At 34.3% G+C, this 22,466-nt stretch overlaps 1 protein-coding gene across 3 annotated transcripts in view; it reads left to right on the top strand.

The window, feature by feature from the left end:
• FYB1 (FYN binding protein 1) overlaps positions 1-22,466 on the top strand; it is a 165,708-nt gene that overhangs the window by 130,162 nt on the left and 13,080 nt on the right. For 2 of the 3 annotated variants that reach the window (XM_032135673.2, XM_058430254.1), the window contains exons 5-16: positions 1,792-1,811; positions 2,356-2,390; positions 3,329-3,449; positions 6,037-6,196; positions 6,700-6,841; positions 10,432-10,454; positions 13,233-13,299; positions 14,804-14,941; positions 16,360-16,385; positions 18,234-18,300; positions 21,033-21,132; positions 21,590-21,752. In XM_032135673.2, the coding sequence (XP_031991564.1) occupies positions 1,792-1,811; positions 2,356-2,390; positions 3,329-3,449; positions 6,037-6,196; positions 6,700-6,841; positions 10,432-10,454; positions 13,233-13,299; positions 14,804-14,941; positions 16,360-16,385; positions 18,234-18,300; positions 21,033-21,132; positions 21,590-21,752 (1,062 nt within the window). The remainder of the gene's footprint in view (positions 1-1,791; positions 1,812-2,355; positions 2,391-3,328; positions 3,450-6,036; positions 6,197-6,699; positions 6,842-10,431; positions 10,455-13,232; positions 13,300-14,803; positions 14,942-16,359; positions 16,386-18,233; positions 18,301-21,032; positions 21,133-21,589; positions 21,753-22,466) is intronic. The other variant, XM_058430255.1, reaches the window with a different exon arrangement.

Below are 22,466 nucleotides of genomic sequence, written 5' to 3'. Positions count from 1 at the left end.
GAAGTTTGAGCAATTCGTTCTTATAGGCTTATTAATGGGTCATTATCATCATTGGTCCGTGCAAGGCCCCTCTCCTTTTATTTGCTTATTCCCTCTTATCCTCATGACTCACCTCCTTTCTCCTCCTTCCTTACTACAGACAAATATTCTAACATATTTAATGTGTATGTGTGTTTGCACAAATTCTTCACATATTGTGACATGTATGCATGTATTTAGTTCACAGAAAGAGTATGTTATAGGTTTATCTCGTCTTTTTGTACAATCAGCATAATGTGGTTTTGGGGCCCATTCATATCGCTATGTGTGTGTTTAGTCTGTTGCTGTTAATGACTGCACAGTACTCCATGGTATGCATCCACATTTCACTTGCCTCAAACTCACTGGTACCACAAACAACAATGCAATGCACCTTCTTGTATTCATCCCTATGCGGACCTCTCAGAGACTTATCTTTAAGATGTATACCCCAAAGTGCAATGGTTGCTAAGAGCTATGGAATACTTAGGTTGACCGAGTATGACAGGCATGCTCTCCAGAAGGGATGCATCTATCTACACTCTCATCAGTCGGTCCTGTTATTCAGCTTTCCTTTTTTTTCTTATGTGAATCAAATTATATCTCCTTTTAATTTCTATATCTCTGCTTACTCTTGAGTTTGAGCACTTTATTTGCTTATAGGCCTTTGTGGTTTCTTCTTCTGTAAGCTGCCAGTTTCTACCTTTTGACCATTTTTTGTATTGGGAGTGGTATATTTTTCTAGTTGACTTGTGGGAGTTCCTTTATATTTCAGACATTAATGTCATGTCAACTTCAAACATTGAAAATATCTTCTCCCATTTGGTCAATTGTCTATTAGCTTAGCCCATGCTGTCCTTCCTTGAATGTAAATAAATTTTGATATAATCAAATGTATTAATTTTGCCTTGTAATTTATGCTATTTAAGAAGTCCTTTTTCCTAGAAAATAAAAATTTTTTCCTGTAGACTTTATCACATAAATATATTTAGGTCTTTGATCTCTTTGCAGTCCCCTTTGAGGAGTTAGTAGAAATCCAGAATTGCCTCATGTATGGAGCCAGTTTTCTCCTTACTGTCCTCTAAACAATCCATCCTTTTCTCGTTAATTTATAGTGCTACCTTTATATTATATCAGCTCTATGTGTGTGTATGTGTATATTATGGGTGTGTTTATGTACATTTGTATATGTCACTGAATTTTCTGCTGTATTCCATTGGTCTATTTGCCTGTTCTTATACAAACACCACACTGTTTTTATTATTAATATTATTATATTATTGCTCTTAATATTGGATTATGTCTCAATATTCAGTAATTAGTTTTGATATTACACTGAACTCTTGAGTATTAAATTTTTTTAATCCAATTAACTTGATTTGTTTGATACATAAAAACAAATCCTTGGGAACTAATAAGTAAAAAGGTGTGAAACAATGATTTTTTTATACCTTTTTTCATACAAGCCCATAAAACCAAATGGACATCCGTTTTCATAAAGGTAATAAACAGTGTATTAATTATTTTTTGGCCTTTGCATTATTTTATGAAAGCCAGTGAAATGATTTTATAATTAAGTCACCAGCATCAAATAAAAGCCATAGTAAAGATCTAAAGTACCTATTTTATTTTCTATTTCTATATCTTTGATAAAGCATAAGTTCTGTTAGATTATGAACTATTTTGAATATTATTATATTATATCCAATAATCTTACATTAAAGTGCTTCCTTATTGCAAATGTATTAAATTTTATTTTTTTTAATCTTTTAGGTGCTGGAAATCTAGATGAGGTCAGATTTTTTTCTCTTCTCATATTATATTGATATAATCAGAATATTTCCCAAGTATTATGATTCACTCCGTATTGGTACAAAACAAACAAATGAAAATTCTTATGAGTAATGATATTTTTCCATTTCTAATCTTATTTCATCTAAAATGCTTAAGACGTTACACACCAGTCATCACACTGACTCATTATAATGCTGTAGTGCTGAACATAAACTTAAGTCTGATTACACGTCTGATTTATATAGCAAGACAGAAAAGGAAATCTTTTTGTTTTTGCTTTCCCAGTCTATTTCTAAGGAGAAAAAATATTTTAAACAAGCCAGACTTACATACAGTAGTTGTTTTACCTAGTATTTGAATTATTCTTTCAAAAATAATTCACACTATGGTTCCTTTAAGTATTTATTCCTCTGGACCATTTAATATGTGGTTCAAATTATAAAAATTTCCATTTTTGCCTTTATTTTAAGTCTAAGCAATGTAATATGTGTGTTAACTTTTTAAATAATAAAAATTAATCATTATCAATGTTTTTCTTTACAGGAACAAGAGAGTGAAGGAGAAACATATGAAGACATGTATGAATTACGTTTTTTACCATGACGGTTTTCTTCAAAGATGAATATAATGTTTTGTATGAGGGAGAGTGGGTATATAACAACACTAGGAGGGAAGCTTGATTTGTTCAAATGACTGGCATATAATAAGTTTTATTTCAATTTAAAGGACCCAAAATTATTTAGTTCTCTAAGAATTCTATGAAGGACTCTGTTAAAAAGCTAATGTATGAGAGGCCAGAGATGTGCCTATGAGATAAACCACAGTCAGAGAATCAGAGACAGAAATCTGATTTCTTACTCTTAGTGTATCCTTGGGCAAATGAGTTAATTTATGTTATGCCTTCTTCACCTGAACAGAGCTCCACCCACAGGGGTGCTATGAAAAATAATTTATCATGGCACCCAGATGCCAAAGTGTCAGCTGCTAAAGTGGAAAGATGTTAAAAAAAGAAGTTTCTTGGAAAAGAAATTTCTTGGAAAATGGGTGAAAGTAGAAATGAATATATTATCTTAGTTTATCATATGTTTGATCTCAGATACCTTAATTTTCTCTACCCAGTGTTTATTCAACCAATTCTGACTCAAGATTCAGAGCCAAGGTTTGTATGTGTACCTGTGAATGCACAGGCACGTGTGCATATGAAAGAGAGAAAAAGAGATGGATTCTATTTATGCGAACATACAGCAAGAATGGGGCCTTTATAAACGGTGGCTTCCACTTGCTGGCACAAGTTGTTAGGGAAAGCCGAGCCTTTGGAAGGTATCCTCAGCTGTGTGCCTCCTACTGGTTTTAAACATAATCTCACACATTCCGGATTTTGACAACCTTTGGCTTTTTACCTTCATCCGTACTTCAGATACCACCTTTTCTGTTGTGAGTAGAAACTTCTAGGTAGGGAGTTCCGACGCATCAACACCTGCAGATGTGAAAACAGCCTAACAATTTTTATTCACAGAGAAGCATCCAAAGAAAGAGAGAAGAAAAGGGAAAAGGAGGAAAAGAAGAGGTTAGAGCTGGAGAAAAAGGAACAGAAAGAGAAAGAAAAGAAAGAACAAGAAATAAAGAAGAAATTTAAAGTAAGGGCTTGTTTGCTAATGAGTGAAAGAATAACATCTTTTTACACCTTTCACACAAAAGGGGTACCATTCTTGAAAACTTACATAGTTGAAGAATTACTTACTCATTGTTTTCTAAAGAGTAATTATCTTCATAACAGTACTTTTTTGTCCAATACACCATCTTACCCCTGAACTAATATAATAAAATTTAAATAAATATGTTGGTTCGTAATTAGTGGGCACCCAGGAAATTTTATGTTGATTGAGTGAATGAATATTTACTTTTTCAAACCGATCTTGGCTCTCCCCATAATGCGTTTCATATTAGCCTACTTATACTATGAATTAGCATCACACACATACATATCCCTGTGGTATGTATTACAGTGGGGCATTGGACACAAGTGCCTCCAGGGTGAACCAGACCTGTCTCAGAATAAGATTTCCATGAGCTACTCTAATTGCTAGTATCTAGACATGAGTTACATTATTGCCCTTATTTTAAGTCTGTGTACATGCTGACTTCTGATACCTGCTGTTTCTCATCCCTCTTTGTCTATCTGGATTCTGACCTCTGTATTCTCTGATCTCTGGTAATTGTGTGTCTTCTACCATTACTACCACCAGTAAACGCTACACCCAGGGGCTATTTTCTCCTGGCTACACCATCTTTGATGACATGGCTCATCTGGCATGGGTCTGGCATGTCAGACATATTTAGGGTGATTATCTGAATTACAAAATCATTCTTTCAAAAAGAATTCACTGTATGGTTTCTTTAAATATTTATTCCTCTGGAGCGTTTAATATGTGGTTCAAATTTTTTTAAAAATGATTTATATATAACTTTCCAGTATATTTATTGTATTAAAGCAAAGGTTCAATGCATGGTGGAAGGAAAATGTATAGCATCAAGTCAGTTAGACAAAACTGATTCAAATTCCAGTTGCACATACAAGTTATGTGATCTTGGGCTTCTCACTTAACTTCTCTGAGCTGCCGATTCTTAATCTTTTAAGTGAGGATAAATGATACTACTCCAGAAAGTTTGTTATGGAACTAAAATAATGCAGAGCACACACTGTATCATAAGATTCTCATTTGATTTTGAAAAAGCTTGCTATATGTAAGTAAAATTATGATTACAGTATTAATATTAGAACATTTTACTTTCACAGAATGCATGACTACCAATCTTTATATTTTTCAAGTGAAAAATTAATTTCAATTAATTTATGAAAATCTATATCGTAGGCCAGGCGCAGTGGCTCACGCCTGTAATCCCAGCACTTTGGGAGGCCGAGGCGGGTGGATCACGAGGTCAGGAGATTGAGACCATACTGGCTAACATGGTGAAACTCAGTATCTACTAAAAATACAAAAAATTGGCCAGGTGTGGTGGCGGGCACCTGTAGTCCCAGCTACTCGGGAGGCTGAGGCAGGAGAATGGCGTGAACCCGGGAGGCGGAGCTTGAAGTGAGCTGAGATTGGGCCTCGGCACTCCAGCCTGGGTGACAGAGTGAGACTCCGTCTCAAAAAAAAAAAAAAAATCTATATAGTATACTTTCCATGAAGAGATTGTAGATTTAAAGGAATTATGTGAAGTTTTTCCATGTTTCTTTTGGAGAAATCAGCTTTACATTATCTCATTCATTCAAATAATATTTTTAGTAAGAAAAGATAGGATATGGAAATCATACCATTAAATATGAACTCAGAAGTCTGTCAAGACTAGGACTTCACCAGCCATATTCCTTTCACAAGATGATAATAGATAATAGGTAAAAAAAAAAATTAAATAAATAGGAGAACTGAGCCTCATCAGCATCATGGCATATCATAATTTAACTTACATTCTTTTCTTTCTTAGTGGTACATGACAATGATATATGTTTATAATTAATGCCATCATAAATTCAATAAATTAAAGGTAGAGCTTCTTCAAAAGTCGTCATGCATATTTGCATATCAAAAGATTCAAGAAATTCTGTTGAAAAGACATCAATTTAGGATTAGAAAATTAAGAGTTTAGGATTCATAGTCTAACCAAGATCATTACCCTTCTATCAATAAGCCACCATACTGTTCAGAATACTAATTTGAAAAATCTCGTGTAACATTTGCTTGCTATTTTTTGATTTACAAGCTTATTTCTGAAATTTTGTCTTGTTTATAGCTGGTAATGTCTGCTCCAATTTTACAAACAATGCAAAGGGGAAAAAACTCCATCTTCCAAATGGAATCCTGGCATATTGCATAAAGACATATAGCACACAGCACGGATTGTTGTACATAAGCGCTATTCAGTTACTGGGGGCTGCTTTGCAGGCCTCTTGCAGAATTCCGAGTCAACAGATCCCTGCCTCACTCTCCTGACCCCATGCACATGTTCACCTGTCTTAGCTGGTCCTGCTTGGCCTCCGTGATTTTTTCCCTAACCCCTCCTATAAGAAAAACATTCACCCTCAATTTCTAGTTAAACCCTGTAAATGTTGGTTATAGGTAGCTTAGCAAGGTGTAGACTTACTATCTTTCAAAATTGCATTCCTTAAAGATTTTCTAAATTATAGGGAAATCTTTTGTGATTATTTTTTTCTCTTTGCAGCTAACAGGCCCTATTCAAGTCATCCATCTTGCAAAAGCTTGTTGTGATGTCAAAGGAGGAAAGAATGAACTGAGCTTCAAGCAAGGAGAGCAAATTGAAATCATCCGCATCACAGACAACCCAGAAGGAAAATGGTTGGGCAGAACAGCAAGGGGTTCATGTGAGTGCAAATTTCTCCATGGCTTCAAAGTATTTTCTTTGCGAGGCAATATTCAATGTGCATATTCCTCCAGAACTCGTCATAGGCATCAAGTTAGGAGTATCTACAGAGTGGACAAAGGGAGGAAAATGTTAAATGGCAGGTATAGTTCCGTCTTCACCTCATCTGTTATCTATATTGTGGGAAACAACATAAAGTTTTATATTATTCCAGGAGGAATAAACAGCATTAGGTTTTTCATTGATGTTAAAAAGAAAAAATGCTTCATGTGAATCACTTTAGAATATTTAAAATAGAAGGTTTATTACATTAAACTACAACAGGATTAGACTTTGACAGAGTACAGTAAAATGTGGGTCTACTTGGGAGGTCTTCAAATCAGAGCTACAAGAAAATAAATCAGGGGAAAGTTTAAAGAGCAAATGTGCAATTGATATTTTATTCACAACTTTAAAATATTTAAACTACAGTTGCCTGAACATAAATCTTTCCCTTTTTGGTAGATGGCTATATTAAAACAACTGCTGTAGAGATTGACTATGATTCTTTGAAACTGAAAAAAGACTCTCTTGGTGCCCCTTCAAGACCTATTGAAGATGACCAAGAAGTATATGATGATGTTGCAGAGCAGGATGATATTAGCAGGTTTGTGCAAGTACTTATTGTAGAACAGATCAAACTGTCTGCTTGTCAGAAATTTTGTATATTAAGATCCTAGAATTTTACCCTCCATAACTCCTACTGCTCTCTATCACTAAACTAAATGATCACTTACAATAACCCCAACATGGGTGAAAGGTCATTTGAAACTCCATAGTCTTTCTTTTGATTATATCCATCAAATACTACTTGAAATATAGTGGACCGTTTGCCAGATCTTGTAAGATGTGTTGTCATTCTAAAACACTTTTATAATGTTCATTATGACTTGATCTTAGGGATATGCCTAATAGAAATATGATTTGGTAAAATATGAAGCATAAAATATAAAATTTAGCCCATTTTTTCTCATAAATCTCTGATTCTAAATATATTTGTTGTTATTTTTTGAAAATATGACGAAAAATGATTTTTATGGCAACCCCAGTTTGCTCCTTAAAAGTAAAAACTCCGTTTTTTTATGATCCCTAGGTATCAATTAAGGGTCCAACTTTCCATGGCCCATTCCACTAGATTAAAATGACCTTCACTTCAAGAAATATGGGAACACCTTCTTGCTATAGAGGAACAGAATATAACATCTTTTCTGGAGGACCAATGAGAGGAGATTGGCCATCCCCTCCTTGTACCTCTCCTTCTCTTCTTTCTTTTCTCAGTCTTCTGCTTCCTTTCTCTCTCCATCTCTCCTCTTCTTCTCTTTGTTCCAGCTCTGATTTTTTGTCATTCTTTTTGTCTCTTTTGTACTTTTCCATTCCCTTTCTCCTTTCATTTCTTCTTTCCTCCAATACCTCCCTTTTCAGTTTAAAGCCATAATCCCCTCAAGTTGAAAGGAGGAAAATCTCTAGTCCAGTTCAGAACTTTTATTTTTTTGATGACTACCTTGTAAAACTAGGAAACCTCCATTGTGATCCCAAAAAACATAATCTGTGCTAGCTCTTCACCTGGGTAAAACTGTGTCTGCATTCTTCATAACTCAAATTACAAAGGAAACAATCTTCATTGTCAGCCATTTTTAAACATCAAATTAGTAATACACTTATAAAGCACATGAAGAATTAAATTTTCCTCTTATGATCTTTTATATCATCGTATCAGTTAAGCTTGTTATGCTGCTTTCTAGCAGTTTTGTCTTTCTAAAATGAATTATAGCCGGCTATGCCTTCTTACCATGTTCTAAACATAAATTATGCAACATATACCAAAACATACAATGCATGCACTAGAGTTTGGAGATCATTAACTGACTTTAGTCAAACATCTACCTAGTGTGAGTCAGTAAATGCCAGTTTTGAGGCCAGATGAAGTTCCAAATCATCATATTCTATAACTTCCAGAATTTTCATAACTATGTCAAGTATATTACCAATGTATATACTTTGTGTGTGCCTTTTGTTTTTCAAAAAACACACTTCCTTAATTTTTGGTGAAAGAATTCCAGTTACATTATTTGCGCATATTTACACTGATGTGCATACTCAAGCAAAAAATAACAAATCCAGAAAAAACAATGATGTTCTTAAAATGAAACTTTGTTAACCATATTGGGTGAATATTTCCCAAAACTAGCATTATCACCTTTTTCCATTTTATTGAATCCATACATACCGTGACTCTAAAAACCTGCTCTACTTTAGTAAACATGTAACAAAAAAAGAATCTTACGTTTAGTAAAAGCAGGAAGTCGGAAGAGTTGTAGGGTTTTAATGCTCAGTATCTTAAACAAGTATAGCCCCACAATATTTACTAGCATCTAGCCCTCTCTTATGCACCCTTACTAAGAAAATTAAAGAAGAAGCCATTTCTGTACATGTTTTATTTTTGAAACTGCAGCTGCTGCGGGCAGAGATCTCATAACAGAACATGCTTTGTTCTTAGAAAAAGGGAAGATGCTGAGTGTAGCCGGCAGCTTGCCCTGGCAAGAAGAAGAAGAGAAGGCACCATCTTCTCCCTCCTGCTCATGACTCCTGGCCAGGCACTCTGCCGGCTCTTTCCTGATTCCCTAGAGTGAAGAGCAATGGCTGTGAGTGCTTCGAACTCCGGGAGCAGTTTTGAGGCTTCAAAGCACAGCCCCTGACAGCTGTCCTTCTCTTTTCCTTCTCCACTAAAGCAGTATCTACAGTGAATATGAAACACTGAAGAAAAGGGAATTGCAAATGCAAATACCCCTCTACCATTTCATAGTAAACCTTCTTCATTCCATGTATCTCTCTCTCTCCCTCTCCTCTCCCGTCACACCCTGCTCTCTCTACCTCTTCTTCACTTCATCAAATATTTTACCTTCTAAACAGGCCATTTTAGGAAGTTGAATAATTGCTCTAGACATGAAATAAAACAGGAGCTTTGCTCCTTATTCCAACAACCCTGTTCTTTGGAAATTGGTATAAAAATCCAAGATGAAAAGTATCTGCCAAGAGTGGCAGCCAAGCAGAATGCAGCTCTTCACATAATTCCAACTGCCTCCTTCATGCATCATGCTCAGAGGGAAGAGTCAGGAAAAATAAATGTCAAAATGGTACATAAGCAAGCAGACAGTGTACTGCAACTTCCTCAAAAAGCAGTTCCTTATTTATATAGGAAGACATTTATAGCATGTTTTCCTACAAAGTTCCTGACAGCAACTTTATGTTTTTATTTCAAATTTAACAGGAGATCTGCATCAGATCAATTTCTTTCACCCACTATTAACGTTAGGAAATCAGATATGAGTACTATATAATTGTCCTCTAAGACGCTAACATTAAACTGATATCTGTTGCTGGCAGAAAACTGGGGGTATAGTGAGTACAGCTAGGTGTAAAAGTGGGCGTGGTCAAGTCACTTAATTTCTCAGAGCCTGGTTTCTTTTCTGTATAATGAGGGAATTGAAGAGATGATTTCTGGGATTTTTTCCGTTCTCACAGTCTACATTTCCTTTGATCTCACAGAAATCACATTTTAGTGGGAGATACAGGCAAGAAACCAGGCAATTATAACATAAATGCTAAAATAGAGAAAATATAGAATGATGTGAAAGTAAGTAAGAAACACAGGCAATCTGGATTTACAGATTCAGCAGTCATACCAGATAAAAGCCCCCTGAATGAGATTTCAAGTTTTTTAAAGTTCTCCCTTTAAAGAAAAATGACTGCTATTAGACTAGGAGTAAAATGCTGTGGTCAAAAGATATTGAAAGATAATTTAATTTAATGCAACGATAATTGTTCTATGTGACTCATGGAATAATAATATCCTTGGGGCTTGTTTTAATGGTCCACCTATGGAATGATGTCATAATGTATCATCTGAAAACAACCTCATAGAAAAATGTCAAAAGCAAACAATATCATCATTTTCTATATCATATATAGTGCTGTAATTAACTTAATTCTTGTTGTTTTTGTTTGTTTTGTTTTGTTGCCTTGTCATTACCCATCTATGATGATAAGGAACATTTTTTCCTCTTTACATATAACATTCTAAGAACTTTCAATTGGCATGTTATTTCTCTTTTGAATAACTGATCAGGATATGTGCTTCTCTTCCTCATAGCTAAGTAATTCATAGATTAACTTAATATTTCTGGGTTTTTTTTCTAGCCACAGTCAGAGTGGAAGTGGAGGTAAGCCACACGCTTCTTAAAATGATATTTTACAATTGATACATATATTGGCGTGTATTTACGGAGCACATGTGTTATTTTGTTACATGCATAGAACGTGTATTGTTCAAGTCAGTGTATTTAGGCTATCCATCATCATGAGCATTTAACATTTTTATGTGTTGAGAACATTTCGAGTTCTCACTTCTGGTTATATTGAAATGTACAATGTATTATTGTTAATTATAGTCACCCTACTCTACTATTAAGCATTAGAACTTATTCCCTCTATCTAACTGTATGCTTGTACCCATTCACCAATCTTTCTTCATGTCCCCCCAAACACATTCTTACATCCCTTTCAGCCTCTGGTAACAATCACTCTACTCTCTACCTACATGAACTAAACGTTTTAGCTCCCACATATGTGTGAGTCCATGAAGTATTCGCCTTTCTATATCTGGCTTATTCCACTTAATATGACCTCCAGTTTCATCCATGTTGCTGCAAATGACATGATTTCATTCCTTTTTTTGTGACCAAATAGTATTTCATTGTGTATAGACCAAATTTTCTTTATCCATTCATCCATTGATAATTAGGTTGATTCTATATCTTTGCTACTGTGAATAGTGCAGCAATACCCTTGGGGGTGCAGATATCCATTTGATATACTGATTCCCTTTCCTTCAGAAAAATATCCAGTAGTGAGATTGCCAGATTGCATGATAGTTCTATTTTCAGTTTTTATGAAAAATCTCCATAATGACTGTACGAATATATATTCCCACCGACAGTATGAGTTTCTTTTTTTCCACATCCTTGCCAGCATCTGTTATTATTTTTCTTTTTGATAACAGCCATTCTAACTGGGGTAAGATGATTAGTGATGTTGAGCATTTTTTCATATACCTGTCGGCCATTTGTATGTCTTCTTATGAGAAATGTCTTTTTAGATCCTTTGCCCACCTTTATATGGGATTGTTTGGGAATTTTGCTGTCGAGTTGATTGCGTTTTTGTATATTCTGAATACTCATCCCTTTTGAGATGAATAGTTTGCAAATATTTTCTCCCATTCAACAAGCCATCTCTTCACTCCGTTGATTGTTTGCTTTGCCATACAGAAGCTTTTAGTTTAATATAATCCCATTTGTCTATTTTTGTTTTTGTTGCCTATGTTTTTGGGGTGTTAGTCATGAAATCTCTACCTAGACCAATGTCTTGGAGTGTTTTCTGTATGTTTTCTTACAGTTGTTTTATACTTTTAGGTCTTATGTTTAAATCCTTAATCTATCTTGAGTTGATTTTTGTATATGGTGAGTGATGGGGTCTAGTTTTATTCTTTTTACATATGGACATTCAGTTTTCCCAGCACCACTTACTGATGAGCGTGTTTTTTCCCCAGTGTATGTTTTTGGTGCCTTTTTCTAAAATCAGTTGGCTATAAATATGTGGCTTTATTTCTGGGCTCTCTTTTTCTGTTTCATTGGTTTTTGTTTCTGTTTTTATACCAACGGTATGCTGTTTTGGTTACAACAGCCTTGTAATATAATTTGAAGTCAGGGAGTGTGATACTTCCAGCTTTATTTTTTTTTTGCTCAGGATTGCTTTGGCTATTAATGCTCTTTTTTATTTCATACAAATTTAAGGATTGTTTTTCCTATTCTGTGAAAGATGACTTCGGTATTTTGATAGGGATTACATTAAATTTGTAATTGTTTTGGGTAATATGGTCCTTTTAACAATATTAATTATTCTAATACGTGAGCATGGGAAACCATGCACTTTTATCAATAATTTCTTCATAAGTCTTCATCATGTTTGTGTACATTAATGAAAAAAATGCTTTAGTTTACAAATAATGAGAGAGATCTTAGTATGATGGAAAGAATACTAGCTTGAGAGTCAATAAACTGGATTCTAGAGCTGGCCACCAAGTGACTCTGAGTAAGCCACTTCTTTCTTTTAAGTTTGTTACAGATCATATGGCGACTTCACTCCAATGTGTTCAGGACAGTCTTGATTTATGCCAGTCATCAGAGCACAATTAATAACAGCATTCTCCTTCACTTTCAGAAGTGTTTTTGTTCAGATGATAACCTATCTAGTCACCTTGACTATAGCTCAATGGCCCCTATATTTCCCAGCAACAAAGTAAGGGATTTGATCTAACACCTTGCAGTGCCAAATTTCAAGGTCATTTTACATATTCCTGCACATAAAATCTACTCAATAAACAATTGTTAAGTAAATATCTGTCAAATAGCAAGTCTCCTGAAGAGCATAGAATAACAAATGAAACCAGAAACAGTTTAACTTTCAAAAATATGTGTTTTAAAAGTCATTTTTCATTTCTTTCTGTTTCAACTACCATCAATATTTACAAACTCACCTTTCATCCCATTGCTTTTCTTCACTTGTGTCTTGATCAGTATCTTTTCCTAAATGTCTCCTCACCATTAACTAGTTAGCTAGATTTGTATCACCTCCTCACTTCTTTTTCCACAATAAATATTTAACTCCATCCCTTATTTAAGTTTACTTTTTCTCCTGTTTTTGCACCCCCATTCCTTTCAACTCAAGTCCACAGTGCCTCTTAGCCCTCATTTTGTTATTGTAATTTCACCCCTAAGAATTCTTTATAAAATGATCAACAAAGTTTTTTTATTTAAATGGTTTATATGAAAGTGAAATGCTCTCTGCAGTTAAGTAAGGAAGATTTATAGTTAAAATCTGAGTGAGCATTACGTGACCAAATTATAAAATTAACAGAAGATTTTCCTCCAATCCAAATGAAGGGATATTCCCTCCACCACCAGATGATGACATTTATGATGGGATTGAAGAGGAAGATGGTGATGATGGGTAAGAATAATCAGTGAACTGCTTTTTGCAAACTATTATATATACATTGAAATTTAGTTTTGATTTCCAGTTAAAATAAAAAGCGGAAAATAGTGTTCTTTCTTAGATTACCCCAAATGATTTGAATGTTTAATTAACAGCAATTGTAAACCAGGAAGTGTAATTTCACCACACTTCAAACGAAGTGTTTGATTGTTTGGAAGAACCTCAATAACTACAGCAAAACAAGTGAAATGAAAAAAAAGATAAATGACAGATGTTGTGGATATTTTTTAAGTCTTTTCTAATAAAGTATTTATTGATCAATAATTTACTTTTACCACAATCCCTGAAGAGTTTATCAGTTGCATGGCTATCCCTTGTGTAATAACATGATTATAATATAGGCAACTCAAATAAATTGAGACCTATGCTACCTATGGCAGAACCAGTATTGAATACTTACTTAATCCTTTAGCTTAATAATAAATATGTGTTCATTTATAATAATTATAACAATTTATAAAAATAAAAATATTTTAGGTCAATAAGAAAATAATTTTTTTTTCCATTTTAAATTGCATGTTTAAAAGTTTAAGATTTCTTTTTTTTTTTTTTGAGACCTGAGATTTGCTCTTGTTGCCCAGGCTAGAGTGCAATGGCACGATCTCAGCTCACCGCAACCTCCGCCTCCCGGGTTCAAACAATTTTCCCACCTCAGCCTCCCAAGTAGCTGGGATTACAGGCATGTGCCATCACGCCTGAGTTATTTAGTATTTGTGGTAGAGACAGGTTTTCTCCATGTTGGTCAGGGTGGTCTCGAACTTCTGATCTCGGGTGATCTGCCTGCTCTAGCCTCCTAAAGTGCTGGGATTACAGGAGTGAGCCACTGTGCCTGGCCTAAGATTTCTTAATCACTTCATTTTAATCATAAATAAAGCAAAATTGATACTCAAGCTTTTTTTTTTTTTTTTTTTTGAGACCAGGTCTCACTCTGTTGCCCAGGCTAGAATGCAGTGGTAGGATCGTAGCTCACTGCAGCCTCAAACTCCCAGACTCAAGCAATCCTCCTCTCTCAGCCTCTGAGCAGCTGGGACCACAGGTGTGCACCACTACATCCAGCTAATGTTTTTTATTTTTAGTAGAGATGAGGTTTCGCTATGTTGCCCAGCCTTGTCTCAAACTCCTGAGCTTAAGCAATCCTCCCACTCTGGCTTCTCAAAGTGCCAGGATCATAGGTGTGAGCCACTGCATCCAGTTGTTTAAAACTTAATCCTTATGGACTTGCTTCACATTTTAAGAAGTGGGAGATTTCTCACTTGATAGAAAAAAATGATGAAGTTCATAGGAGCAGTATTCAATCACCATGATCTATAAACTTAATAATACTATTTTGTCCAATAAAATGAGTTGTTTACTGCCTGAATCATTAATGTAGTATAATTATAAAGAATCTGAATGTCCACACAATGTCTTCACTTGCTGCTGATTATTACATTCTGATCAATGCCTGCATGCTCCAAAGCTCCACACTACAGGTTCAAGAGAAGAGTAATACGTGGTCCTGGGGGATTTTGAAGATGTTAAAGGGAAAAGATGACAAAAAGAAAAGTATACGAGAGAAACCTAAAGTCTCTGACTCAGACAATAATGAAGGTTCATCGTAAGAGTCAACCAACCAAATCCAGTGTACAATAACTACACTAATATGTATTGAATAAAATGCTACTAATATTCTATAACCAATAACCAAATTCTGATAGACTTAAATCATCTTAATGCAATTTTCCGTTAATCATCTTAGCCCCGTTTATGGTGTCACCTTTAAGCTCCTGCATTACATAAAAGAAGACCAAGTACTCAGAAATCATCATACAGTTCAAAGATATATTTTACTTGCTTCACAAAAATGCACAAAAACACACATGTACACATAATTGCACACATACCCTCTCACGCTCATGCACACAGTCATACACAAACACTAACACACCCATTTACTAGGACCTTTTAAAATATAGCATTACATCTGAAAACTCACAATTCCAATGCCACATTTTACTACATAGTATTTTATATTGAATACTCTTCAAAATATACATTCTTTTTAATAGTTTGAAATAAAGAACATAATTTTGAATTTTTTCTCTAAATACAATAATTAAAGACTTTTAACTCTGTTACACTATAATGATATATTAATAGTTTTCCCCATACTAAAAGCATTCTAAATATCTTAAGTTTGTCCAAATAAAATCTAAGGCATAACTTTTCTCTTTCCATTCCAAAAATAATCCTTTAGTATAAATTCCATACATATGAATTTGAAAGATCTTAATCGTATTCCCTGGTACAAGAAAATCTTTCTGTTTTATATTTACCTCATGAATTCACCACGTGTGTGTGTGTGTGTGTGTGTGTGTGTGTGTGTGTGTGTGTGTGTGGAGTGTATTTAGAAGTCATATTTCAGAAAATAGATGCATGGGTCTTCTTCTGTTGCAGCTAAATGCCACTTAATCCTGATTTCAGATCACTTTAATTAATAAGCTCTCACTCTCTGGTTTAAGTAAATATTCCTCTTATTCACCATTTTCCTGTTTTGGGAAATATATGCACATATTGGGAAACATGGTCATATTCCTATGACCTCTCTTAATTTTGAGTCTGTATTTCCGCTCTTTAATTCAAATAAGCAGTTTGGAGGCAGAATATGTATGCCACGATGACTCCAAAATACTGAGTCCCTTTCGTTTACTCTGGCTTGATACTATGCCCAAACCTCGTATAACAAATCTGGAAATTTTGATCCAGTGGCTGTGGGCAAAATAAACCAATTGAGTATCTTGACTCTGGACATTTTGGCAAACATTTGGGGTTCAAAAAATGTCTTGCTAAGTTCCAAATTGATAAACAGAAATGGACTTAGTGGAGAAATGGAGGATGAGAAAGAAATAATGGTCAACAGATGAAGTAACCCAATATGCCTCCAGGCTGTTGCCTCTTTATACTCTCCTATATAACGTAATCAATTTCTGTGTTCATGTTAGTCTGATCATAATTGTGTTCTCACTTTCTTTGTAGTTTCCCTGCTCCTCCTAAACAATTGGGTAAGTAATAAAAACTAATTGTATGTTCTATATCTTCATTTCTTGCAGTGTGGTAGTGGGAAAGCACTGGATATAGTATCTGCATTAAAGTCCTGACTCTGAAAATAATAAATTGTGTAACCTTGAGCAAGTAACTTTACCTTGGGTGGTCACAGGTGCTCAATGATAAAATAGCAAGATGAGAAAAATTAAAAAGACTGATAGTTTTTAAACTATTCTTCCAGGAGCCACTATTGGGTTAGGGATAAGTGGGAAGGGATGAGCACCAATTTTCCCTATGTCCCCCAGCCCCAATTCAGTCCAAGCTTGATATATGAGACTTCTGCGTAAGGATATCTAAAAACATGCCAGATTACGTGCCAGTAAGCCTCTTCTAAATCTAATTTCTTTGAATATTTAAATGGATAGTTTATATTGTATTTGGAAAATGTTAAATATAACAGTTTCTTTATAAAATTTCAATCAGTTACTATTTTTTCATCCCTGCTGAGACATATCTTTAGATGTTTTTAAAATTTACTTTGAATGAAATAAAATGTTGTCTTAAAAATATTCAGGGGCTTTCAAGTTTATTTATTTTAACTTATAAGTATATTAAAAGAGCAAACAAACACAGAGGTAATCTATTCTTCTATAGACCCTTTATCTGACATTAGAACTTTCTTTTCAGTTATCAATTTGAAAATATGTAAGGGACAAACTCAAACTGATCAGTGCCTGATAATAAGGTTGTATTCTAATCTATAATATTTTTAAAGTATTCAAAAAAACTAACTCCTCAAAAAGTGGGTATAAAATGGAACAAAAGTAACCAATTCTGTAAAAAATAAGGTTTTCTTAGAATTGCTTGTTGTTCTTAAATATGTTTCAAGTGCATGTGCACGGAGTAGTAACTTTGACCCTTCTAGATGATATTTCTTAAAGTATTTATTTTTCACGCAGCTGAGCAAGTTTCATCGTGTGAAATTAGTTAACCTGAATACACACGAGGGTGGAGGATATGAAGGGGGGATTTTATAAAGGAAATCAATTCCTTGCCACTACCAGAGAGTATTTAAACTTTTTATGGTAATAACTCCTTAAAATATTTGCAATTTCTTCAACTCAATCTCTTCAGCTTCATTGGCTGTAGAGTCATTAATATGTGCAGAGAGGAAGCATTCTTCCTGACTTTATTAATAAGAAGTCTAGAAGGGAGAAAAAGCTCTAATGATTGGAAAAGCCATTGAACCAGTTAAGATCGTGACAACTTTTCTGCCAATACTGTTTCTCAATACCTATTGGTAACAGAAGAATTTAATTAAAAGAAATAATCTTTCCATTTAAAGGTGGTGCCACTCCTAATATTACTGTAAGGTAAAAGGTAATGGGAAACAGATCAGTGAGGCAAAGGAAAGGAGGAAGGAAAGAGAGGGACATTTAAATAGTATGATATATATTATCACAACACCCTAAATCCCATAAGAATCTCAATTTCTGTCTCCACTTCATCCTGCCAGTGGCCAGTAATGTTGATTTGTTTATCAGCAATTTGCCACTCCTGACATTCACTGCGCTTGTAGATCTTCAGATAATCATAGTCACTGTTCCATGAGTTTTTTTCCAGATAACGATGATTATCATTATGGTGACTGGTTTTTTGAGAATAATTTAACACATGCATCCTGGCAAATAATAACCTGTCCCCTTTCAGAAGCAGACAATGCTTCCAGGAGAAATGTACCGAGACACTAGGAAAACTTCTTTTATTGTCCTTGAAGCAATCTTTATATTAAAAACATCACTGAATGCTCATATCAAAATCTAAACTAACAGTGCTTCAACCTTTGATATTCTGTCTTTCGTTAGACATGGGAGATGAAGTTTATGATGATGTGGATACCTCTGATTTCCCTGTTTCATCAGCAGAGATGAGGTAATTAAAATGCTTTCATTACAATGAAGTAATGAAAATGAGAATACTCAAGAAAATTCAACTGAAATAAAAACCCAGTGGGATGTGTGTCTACTGTGTGCGATCCTGTTGGCTCTGGCCTCCTCTCTAAAGCTATGTTTCCTTCTGATCTCAGCTCTACCCTCCCTGCGAGGTTTGTGAGTAGATAGCCCAAATCCTTTGCCCCCACCTCCACCCCTTCCTCCCCTCATTCTCTTCCATCCTCCTGGTTCTGCTTCTTGTTTCCTGATTAACCTTGGGCCTGAGACTCACTGATGTCTGGTTTATTTACTCATTCATTCACTGGGGAAATATGTTTAAGATCTTGGTCACAACCAGTCTCACTGATTCTTCTCCTCTCTTTATTTGTACTGTTTTCCCCAAACCTTTTTTTTCTTGAATATACTTCTTATTTTACATCTCAGCACTCACCCATCTTGTTCAAGCCACCTCTGTCTTCTACAAGATACTTTCCTTCATGAAAGAAAGAAAAAAAGATTTATTTTTTAAAAGGACTTTTAGGTAGGTTACATTCAAATCTTAAAAAATTAATTTTAGGCTAAAATTGTATAAAATCAGTTCAGATCAAATAATACAAAAGGAGTGCCTTTTGGAATTTTTTTTGAAATAGAAAATAACATGGTAGGATGCTTTCTCATAATCCAATAAATACATGAAATGATTTGATACATACTGAATATAAAAGCAAGAACACCTATCTAGCTTTTTCAAGAGAAAAGAAAGATGACTCAAAAGATCTTGTATTTGATTAAAGGATGAAAGTAACATAAATGGAATACAGTAAGTTGTGTCTTCTGAGCTGTACTGGTAAAAATGCATGAGTAAACCCTAAGTATTTATTTTTTACCAAAATGGTTAAACTAATTTTATTGAACTAGACAGAGTATCAAGATCAAATACTCTGAAGGGAAAATATGCCATCATTCATATATAAAGATCAAGTTCCACAGGCAAAACAAATAAGAAAGATGAAAAGAGAGTCGTTGCCCTTTTTTTAATTCTCCATGAAACAAAAATGGAATCTTCAGTAATATGTTCGGGTTTTACTATTTCTCACCAGTGGTGTTTCAATCCTTGACAGTTGTTAATGTATGGTTTTTTTTTTTTTTTTTTTTTTTTTTTTTTTGCTTTACACTACTGTACATCACATTCCATAAAATCGCTCTCTAGGAACCAAGAGTCACACCCTGGCCTTATTCTTCAAACAAAATAAACCCCAGCTAACTAAGCTTTATGTGATATGGACAACTTTCTTCCCCATGTTGCTTATTTTCAGAGTTTAAAGCAAGTTTGTGTTCTCTAATGTCGTATTCTATTTTTAAATAAATTTCAATAATTTTTTTAAAGATAGCTTTAGGGCATTTCTAACTTTCATGTATATTCTGATTGCCCCAGAGAGTTAATCTGGGGCAATAATTCCACAAATGCCCAGACTACCATAGGCAGGCAGTACTGAGGGCAGACGCAGAACCTGAGATAGATATTGTGCTAATTTTCTCCACAATGAATGAACTAAAAGCTAAGATTCCAAAATTGAGAATTAAACATTTAAAATAAATTGGTTACAAGCAAAACGTTATCTTAGATCATCTAAATAAAAATTATTATATTCTAATTTTTAAAATGCTCACTAAAGATATCTATAGCTCTTCCCTGCCATCCATAATTTAACCCTAGTGAATGGTTCTCAACCTTGGTTACAAATTAATATCATGCGGGAAGCTCTTAAAATGTGTCCATCACTACCTGGACCCCACTCAGACTAAATTAAACTTTAAAATTAATTTAAATTAGAATGTCCAGGAATTGGGCAAGGGCAGTAGTATGCTTTAAAAGCTTCCCAGGTGATCTTGTGTGTGGACAGGCTAGAAAAATCACTGTTTTAGGCTTATTCACTTACATTAGAGTAATTGGTATCTACAAAATATAGTAGATTTCTGTGCCTGGATCCTAGCAGTTTTAAAAAAAAAAAGTAAGTCCATTAACTGATCTAAACACTTAGGATGTGCTTATCTTTCTTACTTTCTCCCTCTCCTCCTCTCTGTCTCTCTCTCTCTTTCACACACACACACACACAAACACACACACACACACACACACAATTGATAAAGTGATGAAGATAAAGATCAGTAATAGCCATCTTTTTAAAAAAGTTCCTTCTTATAATATCTAAAATCTTAACTTTTACCTAAGATTTTTTTATTAACCAAAACTCTGGCTGCATTTTAAGTCGATGTGAACAAAATAACTTATAAATGTTATAAACCATAAAAATTGACTCTTTTTTGAAGTCTTCTTTTTTAAAAAGCGTTTCTTATGACATTGGCCAAGCTGCATAATTATCTAGAAAGGGTTGATAATTTGGGGAGGTTTAAGAATAGATTAAGTCATATGAAACTGCTGACATGCAACCAAGTTTAAACCATGACTCAGTGACTTTATATCGTTCAGTATAAGAAGGAATCTAATCTCTCACTTCCATTTTAATTCTCATAATCTATATTTGCTTGAGGAAACCCTCCTACATTATGGAATGTCATCATTTATTACAATGACTGTTACTGGATTTCTAACAAAAAGAATTAACTGAAACAAAAAGTTAAAAATATAATGTTATGAATTGTCTCTGTTATGGACTATTCTTTTTAATTTCCTAAACAAAGTGTTGTTTTATGGGTGTTCTGCCGTCCTAGTCAAGGAACTAACATTGGAAAAGCTAAGACAGAAGAAAAGGACCTTAAGAAGCTAAAAAAGCAGGAAAAAGAAGAAAAAGACTTCAGGAAAAAATTTAAAGTATGTCATACCTAAATATCACACAAAGTACAAAGCACTATTGAAAAATCCAATGATTTTTAAGTACCAAAATGCACACTTTAAAGTGTAATTATCAATATTACAGTTAGCCATTATAACTTTTATTTTGAACAAAATTTACTTTAGATTTAAATTTATTTTTATAAAAGATTAAGCAAGCTATAATATGCACAGTATTCAAACTGTGATAATCACCTAAATTTAGCTGTCCTTTGAACCTTAATAATAATGTACTAAAAATAATTATTATATTAGGTTGGTGAGATTATGAATAATGTTTGTCACTCAACATTTTCTTTAATATTCCTACATTATATTTCGAAAACACTGAATTATCTCTTTAGCAAATACCTTTTTAATAAATCCATCCATAAATAAGTTGTTTCAATAATACACTTAAACCAATAATTTAAATATTGTTCTTTTTTTTTTTTAGTATGATGGTGAAATTAGAGTCCTATATTCAACTACAGTTACAACTTCCATAACTTCTAAAAAGTGGGGAACCAGAGATCTACAGGTGAAACCTGGTGAATCTCTAGAGGTTATACAAAACACAGATGACACAAAAGTTCTCTGCAGAAACGAAGAAGGGAAATGTAAGTCACTGCTTATACTATAATATGTACATATATATGGCACTCCGGAATTTAACAACCAAACAAGTTTTAGTGACTACTCTGTGTTTACTAACTCTTATCTATCTTTTTGCTCTATCCTTTGTAAATTGTGGCAAATGTTCAGAAGTTGGTCATTATGCTGTGCTGAAATCAATGTATTTTAATCTCTTTTTATTTACCATATACTATCTATATACCCGGTGTCAAAGATGATGCCGAAGTACTGCTTCTAAAAATGCAGCACTACAGACCATCAGCATCAGAAAGCCCTTGTGAATGTATTAAAATCGCAGTTTCCTGTACCCACCCTTGACTTGCTGAAACATGAGTTCTAGAAATCAGGTAAAAACAGTGATGATAACTTTTTCCCTAGCTTGTTCATGTATACACTAAAGTCCGAACCACTGTGCTAAAGTAGATAGTGTCTCTTGCTCTGGCCTGGTTTTAAAATTATGTAGAATATCAAATTATACAGAATTGTGTAGAATTCTGGATATTTCACACCTAGAATTTCCAGTTTTCTTACCTTGCAAATTCACTTGTTTTCATTTCCTATTCGAACACACTTAGTGCAACATACTATTCCAAATAAATCCAAAAAAGTTCCCGTCTCCTTTGACTTTATCAGCTATTAAAGCTGACAGATGGGGGCCAGGTGCGGTGGCTCATGCCTGTAATCCCAGCACTTTGTGG

This window comes from Hylobates moloch, unplaced genomic scaffold (genome assembly GCF_009828535.3).
Source record: "Hylobates moloch isolate HMO894 unplaced genomic scaffold, HMol_V3 SCAFFOLD_17, whole genome shotgun sequence".
Lineage (NCBI taxonomy): Eukaryota > Metazoa > Chordata > Mammalia > Primates > Hylobatidae > Hylobates > Hylobates moloch.
This window is presented reverse-complemented; position numbering and strand designations above follow the sequence as displayed.